This window comes from Salvelinus alpinus, chromosome 7, assembly GCF_045679555.1.
Source record: "Salvelinus alpinus chromosome 7, SLU_Salpinus.1, whole genome shotgun sequence".
NCBI lineage: Eukaryota > Metazoa > Chordata > Actinopteri > Salmoniformes > Salmonidae > Salvelinus > Salvelinus alpinus.
Window position 1 is genome coordinate 50,600,950 of NC_092092.1, and position 9,912 is coordinate 50,610,861.

At 42.5% G+C, this 9,912-nt stretch overlaps 1 protein-coding gene across 2 annotated transcripts in view; it reads left to right on the forward strand.

Annotated features, from left to right (window-relative positions):
- LOC139581133 (leucine-rich repeat and immunoglobulin-like domain-containing nogo receptor-interacting protein 2) overlaps nt 1–8,227 on the forward strand; it is a 395,362-nt gene extending 387,135 nt beyond the window's left edge. For both annotated transcript variants that reach the window (XM_071410590.1, XM_071410591.1), the window contains exon 5: nt 5,268–8,227. In XM_071410590.1, the coding sequence (XP_071266691.1) occupies nt 5,280–7,124 (1,845 nt within the window). In that variant the 5' untranslated portion in view covers nt 5,268–5,279 and the 3' untranslated portion in view covers nt 7,125–8,227. The remainder of the gene's footprint in view (nt 1–5,267) is intronic.
- The last annotated feature ends 1,685 nt before the right edge of the window (nt 8,228–9,912 follow it).

Genomic DNA, 9,912 nt, shown 5'->3' on the forward strand with positions numbered 1-9,912 from the left:
CTGAAGCAAAGAGCATCCCAGGTCATGAATGATTTAATAGTGAGTGACAGTGGGTTCCATTGCAATTCACTGGGGTGTACTTATCATCAAAAGGTTTAGATGGGCCAAACATCTCATACTCTGTCTGCTGTGCTCTCCAAGTCTCTATCAGCTTTCACTTGAATAGTCATTTTCAGTGATCGAGTTGGCATACAAAATCTGCTGAAGTTGGATATCTCATTTTAAACAGATGCCTTGATGATTGCGAAAGACACATCATGAGGAGTTTCACAGATTCCACAGAGCATAAACAAGTCTATGTGTTATGAAAGATGTCTTCTTTTTGTCTTGAAAAGCATCAACTTTTAATGTCAAAGTGCATAAATGTTTCTAAATGTATTGGTTTTCCACGGTGTATTTTACTGAGGCTTTATGAAAGGGGATTAAGAGTGGAATTGTTGATTAAACATTAATAGATTCTTCATTAAATTAATCTCCCATTGAAATCTCCATTATTATACATTGTATTTTTCTTTAGGATGCAACTGAATATTGAACAGCTGTGTTGTTCTTTTTGTGAGCTGGAGCACTGTGCACACTCAAGACAGAAAGGAGAAAGAGCCGGAAGGAGAGAGCGAGAATGGAGAAATTGAGACAGTGAGAGAAAGAGAGAGAGAGAAAGAGAAAGAGGGAGAGATCTGTGGTGGCCCATGGAATATACCAGTCAACTGCCTGGGGAGTGATCGCAATCTCCTGTAGCTGCTCTCTCACCTCTAGACTTCAATCTGATAAAAGCTCGTTTTGCATTCACAAGCTCAGACAGTGAATAGGGCGGTCGGCCTGCATTATCAGATGGGCGCTATAACAATATGAGCGTACATTTTGATGTAGTATCAGTCTCAGAGACAACGCTCAGCTGACCACCCTGAGGTCATCCCAAAGACACGAGAGAGCCAAAAGCGTTTGGGAAGAATGTGAAAACACTACTGTGAAGTCATGCCACATACTGTAGGCTATTGCACATGCTGAGCAGGATGGCAATGTGTGTTGGTTGTGACTGTGCAAGTTAAAGGACGAACACTCTGGCACGTCATGGTTGCTCATCACGTGATCTTCTGTGCAGTTAATGTGATAACATGTGACGTCATCAGTGGCTGTTAGTGCTGTTTAATAATGAGGGAGGACAATATTTTTGTAATGACCATATTGGATGAATGCCATTCACATTCCATTCACCAGCTCAATGAACAGTGACGTTGACAAGTTTAGGCTACTCCATGATGCAAATATTTTCCCTTCATGAGGTGGCTACAAAATAGACTATGAATGAAAGTTTACAACGTAGGTGCCCAGGTCGAGAGACGTTTGAGTAATCAAGGTGACATACATTGGCACGTTCAATATCGCCTTACAGGGTGTAATCATTTGTCCAACGGTTGCAAACAAAAGTTTCTATTGGACAAATCCATGTATGTTTATTCCCGTTTCGTTCAGTTTGCTTCCATTTAAGAAATGTTTTAACAGAATCGTCCGAATGATTACGCCCCTGATCACACGCAAACACAGTTCACTTTCATCCCTTTGATCGTTGTATAATTCCTTCTCACATCTATTCGCTCTCCTCTGCTCACAGGTAGCCTAGTCAAATAATGAACATCCAATCACATTAACCGTTACTCTCTCGCGGGAAACCTTCACTCTTGCTTAGACATTTAGAAACGAAACATGACAATTTCAAAAATAAGCCACGGGAGTTTTTGGAGTGTGAATAAAGAAGACTTTTGAGTAGTAAGACATGTATAAAAGCAACAGATACCATTAATAAGAAGGGGCTAGAAGCGTCTTATATGGTGAGCTACTGAATGGCTAGGACAGACAAGCCCCATACTCTTGTGGAGGACTTAATTCTTCCTGCTGCCGTGGATATGGCTGGGACAATGCTGGGGGGAAAAGGCCAAAATAAACTATACAGACAATGCTTTCATCAAACAACACTGTTTCACAACGCATCAGTGACATGGCAGGAGATGTTTTGAAACAATTACTGCTTTGCATACAAACCAGTGAATTAAATGCGTTACAGCTGGATGAATGAACAGACGTGGCGGGCCTGGCACAGCTCCTGGTATATGTCCAATACGTTTATAGGGGGTCAATTAAGGAAGACATCCTATTCTGCAAACAACTGGAAACCAGGACAACATGAGAGGATATGTTTAAAGTACTGGACAGCTTTGTGACCTCAAATGGACTTTGGTGGTCAAGATGTGTTGGTATCTGTACTGATGGCGCAAAAGCCATGACAGGGAGACATAGTGGAGTGGTAACGCGCGTGCAAGCAGTTGCTCCTGAACCACTTAAGTACACTGCAGCATCCACGAGAGGCTCTTGCTGCCAAGGGAATGCCTGGCAACTTGATAGACGTTTTGGTCACTACAGTGAAAATGGTTAACTTTGTTAAAGCAATGCCCCTGAATTCTCGGGTATTTTCTGCATTATGCAATGATATTGGCAGCGATCATAAAATGCTTTTACAATATATGGAAGTGCGCTGGTTATCAAGGGGCAAAGTATTGACACGTTTTTTTATATTGAGAGACGAGCTTAAAGTTTTCTTTACTGATCATCATTTTCACTTGTCTGACCGCTTGCGTGATGTGTTTCTCACATGACTGACAAAATTGAGGCTATGATTAAGAAGTTGGAGCTCTTTTCTGTCTTGATTAACAAGGACAACACACAGGTCTTTCCATCATTGTATGATTTTTTTGTGTGCAAATTAACTCAAGCTTACGGACAATGTCAAATGTGATATAGCGAAGCACTTGAGTGAGCTGCATGCGCAATTACACAGGTACTTTCCTGAAACGGACGACACAAACAACTGGATTCGTTATCCCTTTCATGCCCTTCCTCCAGTCCACTTACCGATATCTGAACAAGAGAGCCTCATCGAAATTACAACAAGCGGTTCTGTGAAAATTGTATTTAATCAGAAGCCACTGCCAGCTTTCTGGATAGGGGTGTGCTCAGAGTTTCTTGCCTTGGCAAATCGCGTTGTTAAGACGCTGATGCCCTTTGCAACCACGTACCTATGTGAGAGCGGATTCTCGGCCCTCACTAGCATGAAGCTAAATACAGGCACAGACTGTGGGTGGAAAATGATTTAAGACTGAGAATCCAAACATTGCAGAGTTATGTGCATCCTTTCAAGCACACACTTCTCATTAGCCTGTGGTGAGTTATTCAAAATGCCATATGCTGCCAGAAGCATCTCAAGGTCCTGGAGTGGCCTAGCCAGTCTCCAGACCTGAACCCAATAGAAAATCTTTGGAGGGAGCCGAAAGTCCGTATTGCCCAGCGACAGCCCCGAAACCTGAAGGATCTGGAGAAGGTCTGTATGGAGGAGTGGGCCAAAATCCCTGCTGCAGTGTGTGCAAACCTGGTCAAGAACTACAGGAAACGTATGATCTCTGTAATTGCAAACTAGGGTTTCTGTACCAAATATTCAGTTCTGCTTTTCTGATGTATCAAATACTTATGTCATGCAATAAAATGCAAATTAATTACTTAAAAATCATACAATGTGATTTTCTGGATTTTTGTTTTAGATTCCGTCTCTCACAGTTGAAGTGTACCTATGATAAAAATTACAGACCTCTACATGCTTTGTAAGTAGGAAAACCTGCAAAATCGGCAGTGTATCAAATACTTGTTCTCCCCACTGTATGTATATATGTATATATGTATATATGTATGTATGTATGTATGTATGTATGTATGTATGTATGTATGTATGTATGTATGTATGTATGTATGTGTGTGTGTGTGTGTGTGTGTGTGTGTGTGTGTGTGTGTGTGTGTGTGTGTGTGTGTGTGTGTGTGTGTGTGTGTGTGTGTGTGTGTGTGTGTGTGTAAATGTATATATATATATGTATGTAAAACAGGATGAATCTGATGGGGCATGTGCCCCTGTGCCCCTTATGAGTACGTGTTAGAGTTACACTGAGGCATTACATTACTGTTGATGGAATTTATTTGAGAATCTTGTTCCGTGTAAGGCTTTGGCCCATCCTATTACTACAGGTGAAAGGCAATATCTCAACCCCACTCTCTGCTGCTGAAAACCAAAGCAGACACATCTTGACTACAGATGCTACTCTTTCAGAGTGTAATGGTGTTTGTTTTGACACCTTTTGGATACATTTTTTAATTGGATTTTTTAAAACGGATTAACCTCCCGGATCTTCATTTATTAGCTTTGCGGCCTTTGTGATAATCCTTATAATTACAAACCTAATTTTCTTCCCATTAGGTTCTGCCCTCCAACAATTTCTACGTGTTGATTGTGTTCACTCTCAATGTGTTTGGACGGCGGAAATAATCATGTTTTTCCAATCATGTTTTTTTCTTTTGTTCCATGGTCATTTTGCAGCTGGTGTGCAGTTTCTACTACTTATGAGGGGTAGAAGTTTATCTAAGAAAATCAATAAAATCATGCTCATTATTTCAGTGTAAGGGTCAGAGAAGCAAAACGTCTTTGATTAAAAAAGGTTGAATTGGGCAAAAACATCACTTGTGGACTTCATTCAAGCATAGTTGCTAGCAAAGCCTCACTTTACAATATGAACATGAAAAGATTAAGCGTCATTTTTTAGCTGCTTATGGTCGTACATATTTTGCAAAGCAATACATATAAATCCGACTACATTCACTGACTCCTCCTTGGTTAGAATAATGATCAGACAGACGTATGATAGAGGCAGTTTTCTTATAGGTCCTCCACTCATCTCTCTTGATCAGTTTGCTGCGGATGAAACACAACAGTAGACTGCAGACTGTTTGAAGTGATTTGTGTTATAAGGAGACCCACACCGATATAACAAATGACTATAGACAAATTGTTCTTAAATTTCAAACGCCTGAGACTAAACCATTGAAAGAAAAGAGTACAATGGCCTAAATTGTGACAGTATGTTCAATAAGTGTGTGAGTCAGGGGATATAGGGGTTTCATGATTGCTGGTTTCAGCTCCAGTACTGTGTGAAACGCTTATGATGGCTCAGGATGTTGAAAATGAGGCATTTGCGTCAGAGAAACAAGGCCATTCTAATCTGTCCTCAATGCTCATTGAAATAAGATGTCATCCATTTTAGTGTCCATTTATAATCCTAAACGAATATGCATTTTTATATTGACATCCATGAAGGTTTTCACGTGTCACTTATTCTTACCAATTTATGCTCTCTATTTATATTCTCTTGTTGTGTGTGTTCCCTCTCTCGTAGAGCCGTGACAGAATGGTCGACTGTATGAGTAAAGTCATGCTGCACACGGCCCTCTCATGCTGGCAACCGTTCCTGGGACTGGCTCTTGTGGCCGTCTTCGTGGGTTCCGCCTTGGGATGTCCCGCCCGCTGCGACTGCTCAGCCCAGAGCAAGTCTGTCCTGTGCCACCGCAAACGCCTACCGAGCATCCCAGACGGCATCCCCATCGAGACCAGGATCCTGGACCTGAGCAAGAACAAGCTGCAGGCCGTCAACCCGGATGACTTTGCCCCCTATCCTGGTCTAGAGGATTTGGACCTCAGTGGGAACATTATCAGCTATGTGGAGCCGGGGGCCTTCAATCCTCTGTACAGCATGCACTCACTTAGTCTCAAAAGCAATCGTATTAAGCTCATTCCTATGGGTGTCTTCACAGGCCTGTCCAACCTAACCCGGTTGGATGTCAGCGACAACAATATTGTCATCCTGCTGGACTACATGTTCCAGGACTTGAACAATCTGAAGTTCCTGGAGGTGGGTGACAATGACCTAGTGTACATCTCCCACCGGGCGTTCAGTGGTCTGCTGAGCCTAGAGACGCTAACCCTCGAGAGATGCAATCTGACGGTGGTGCCTACTGAGGCCCTGTCCCACCTGCACAACCTGGTAAGACTTCACCTGCGATACCTCAGCATCAGCACCTTGCATGCCTACTCCTTCAAGAAGCTGCTCCGATTGCGCCAACTGGAGATTGACAGCTGGACCTCGCTGGACAGTGTGCCGGCCAACACGCTGCACGGCCTCAATTTGACCACACTTTTCATCACCAACACCAACCTGTCCACCTTCCCATACCAGGCAATCAAGCACCTGCACTACCTGACGCTCCTCAACCTGTCCTTCAACCGCATCAGACACATCGAAGGGAGGATGCTTTCGGAGTTGGTGCACCTAAGGGAACTGCATCTGGTCGGGGCTCAGTTGTCGACCGTTGAACCGTACGCATTTCAGGGCCTCCGGTGGCTCAAGGTCCTCAACGTCTCCCACAACCGTTTGGACACCCTGGAGAAGGGTGTCTTCCAAGCTCCTGAGGCTCTGGAGGTCCTCTTGATCGATGACAACCCCCTGGTTTGCGACTGCCGCCTCATGTGGATCCTGCAGAGGAGGCAGTCCATCTACTTTGGTGACTCGCAGCCGGAGTGCAGTACCCCCGAGGGCATCCGAGGCAGGCCTTTCAGGGAGTTCAAGGAGACCCTGCTCTCCTACTATGTGACGTGCACCAAACCCAAAATACGGGAGAACAAGACGCAAACAATTGCCGTGGACGAAGGTCAACCAGTGAGACTGCACTGCAGTGTTGAGGGGACCCCCAGGCCGGTGGTGTCGTGGCTGTCCCCACGCCGGCGCCTCCTCACCAACAAGAGCCACGGTAGAGTCATGGTCCACAACAATGGGACGCTGGAGATCAAGGCGGCCGAGGTGCAGGACGGCGGGGTGTACCTTTGCATGGCAACCAACACTGCGGGTAACGACTCATTAATGACCTCCCTAGCAGTGAAAAGCCTGGGGTCGCTCTACGCAAACAGGACCCAGTACTACACAGATCCCAGCAATGCCACCACCAATGGGACTATCAACGTGACCTACGGCTTGGACCTAAAGACTATCTTAGTGTCGACAGCAATGGGTTGTTTCACATTCCTGGGGGTGGTTTTGTTCTGCTTCCTGCTCCTGTTCGTTTGGAGTCGGGGCAAAGGGAAGCATAAAAACAACATAGATATTGAATACGTACCTCGGTCCAAGTCTAATGGCACCTCTATAGATGGAGGAGCAGAGGGGCAAGCTGGACCCCGTCGCTTTAACATGAAAATGATCTAACATGGTTTGTGAATCTGGGAATCCAAATGTTGGAAATAATCTAAGGATTATTTATTAACTTCTGAATTTCCCACTACTGCATGAGAATGCTACCGGGAATGGAAATAGCACTGCAGAGCGCCATAACAGGACACAGGAGTGCAGTCCCAAATCATTCCATCTTATTGGATGCAATGCTACGACATTGTGACATATGTTTTTGCACAGTTGTCAGTGAGCCTGTCTAACACGGATCCTCCGAAATGAACTTAATTGCTACCCAGGTGACCTGTAAGGAATAGGTGTCAGTAATCAAGCTTTTCAAATTCAATTTATATACCCAAAAGGAATCCATAAGTGCTGGGTTGGAATTAACGACACTACAGAACCGTGTACAGTACAAATTTGTATCTAAAAGTATTACTCTTATTTGTTTGGTCTTGCACCATGCTTACTCACAGAACAGACTGATCAAACTGAGCATCATTCCCTCCGACCATAATCTTTGCATATGTGTACGTAAATGCTTCATTATGTACCTGTATGTACATATTCATTAAAACAAACTGTTCATAGCAATACTCATGGGATGCAACGTCAGCCAAAATCTCAATTCCCCCAACCTAATAAGCAAAATTGTAACTCCCCACTTATGAAATTGTCCATAAATGTAGGAAAGGGCTTCTACAGGATTGCAACGTCACACTGGAGAAAAGATATCCCTGTTCCCCTAAATATTTTTATTTATTTATTGTCAACCATAAAAGAAAATGTATTTTATTTATCAAAGTGGTTTGAGGTTTTTACAAAAGTTGGTATTATAACACTATTCTGGGGAGTAATAAATACTTTTGAGGATCTTGAAGTTGACAGAGAACCTACAAAGACCACTTTTTCATCCTATTTTTGTATTTTTATTCCTTTGACCGTAACCTTTGCCTAATGGCAAAATACATGTGTCCATCTTACTACAGTGAAGTTGACATATTTTCTCCCCAGTAAGAAATTTTGACTTTGTTGTGGTAGTTCCTCATTTTGTTGTAGAATCATTTAGATTGTGACAAGTTCAAAGTAAAAATAAATAAAAAATCATGTATGTGAAATAAAATAAGATTTATTTGTAACATTTAGTGTGTCTAGATATTGACTACAATGACAAAGCAAAATTGGGTATTTATCAGTATATAGTATTTATCTGCCTGTTGAACATCTGGAAACAGCAAAGTAACACTAACAGGGAAAAGCCATATGGTTGAATAAAATTGTTAAAATAGAGCATTTCAAATATCAATCACTGGCATTAAAGAAACTGAATTGTACTCTACTGTTTTACAGTGTATGTGAATTGTAAGGGTTGTGCATTTCTACAACATCAGATGAGGTTGACAAGGCCATCAGAAGATGTGCAGAAACACAATTACGACAGATCACAGGTTGAGAAAATTAAATGGTTTGAGGCATTGCCTTTCCAGAATGTACAATTACTGTACACAAAAATGATCCTTTTCACTCACTAAAAACCATAACCTTTGAACCTTTGTGTGATATCCCCCTCAAACCTTTAAAATCAATGCACATCAGATAGGCATTGTGCAAAATGTCTAGCCTTGACAGCATGATATTGCAGGTAGTGTGTGTCAAGAGGAAGGCACTATCAGATGAGGAATGTGGAGGAATTCATTTAACCTTCTGACACAGTCCAAATGAGCACCTGGAGGCATACCATGTATAATTGGATGAGGACAGCAAATCAGAGGGGTATCCTGGGTTAAGCAGATAGCATATTACAATGCTACAGAAGATACAATGCTGCCCAATTCACTACATTTACAAGACTGATTTATTAGATTGTTCCTTCATTACTGTGTCCCAGCTGTGCTTTTCTCTGTCTTTAAAATTGTTCATATCATCCCCTTGCTTTACAGTGAATGAGAATGAAACTTAATGTCAAGCAGATTTGTACTTAATCTAATACGATAAACATTTTAATACAAAAAACTGAGAGAATATGTATCAATTAGGTTTAGCACTTATCACTGCTTGTCACTTCTGTAATTTTGTTGCACCATAGTTAAATGTAATGTCCCCATATTTGAGGACCCTATTAGATTTATTTTATTCAAGTCAGTCTGGTTTGAGAACGGTAGCCTTATCTGCAAAAGCAGGGTGTCTGTGGAAAGCTGAGTATCTTGGCTATTGATCTGTGTCTTAAAATCTTTGATATGACTTACTACCATATATGGGCATATGAATGTATTAAGGGCAGGCCCAGCCGATGACCTCATTTCAAGCAGAGGAGGTCTAAGAGAGTGAGAGAGTGAGAGAGAGGAAGAGAGTGAGCTTGAGTTGGTTAAAAATGGCGGGAAAAGGGAGATGGTTTGTTAAAGAAGAATGGTAGAAAGTGTAAGCAGAGTGAGCTGAAGACAGGAGGAGAAATGGAAGTGAATGAGGGTGAAGTATCGGAGGTGATAGGTGTGGTCAAGTTCTCGGAACCCAAGGCTTGCACCGAGGGTCAAGATAAAGATGAGTCTGTGACAGTAGGAGTGAAGTTTTGGGAAAAGGTGGACCCTTGCCTTTTGGTTTCAGGGTGGGTGAAAACAGAGTTGGGTGTTGTGGAATCGGTGAGGGTAACCAGAAGTGGTCTTTTGATAATTGTTTGTGTTTCTGCTGGTGAGAGGGAGAAGGCTCTCCACGTTAAATGAATGGGGGCAAGACATGGGAATTGATTTGCTCTCAAGACAAGTGTGCCATTGAAAGGAGTGATTACTGTAAATGTAAGAGTTGACCAACTGAAGGGGAAGATTCCCGG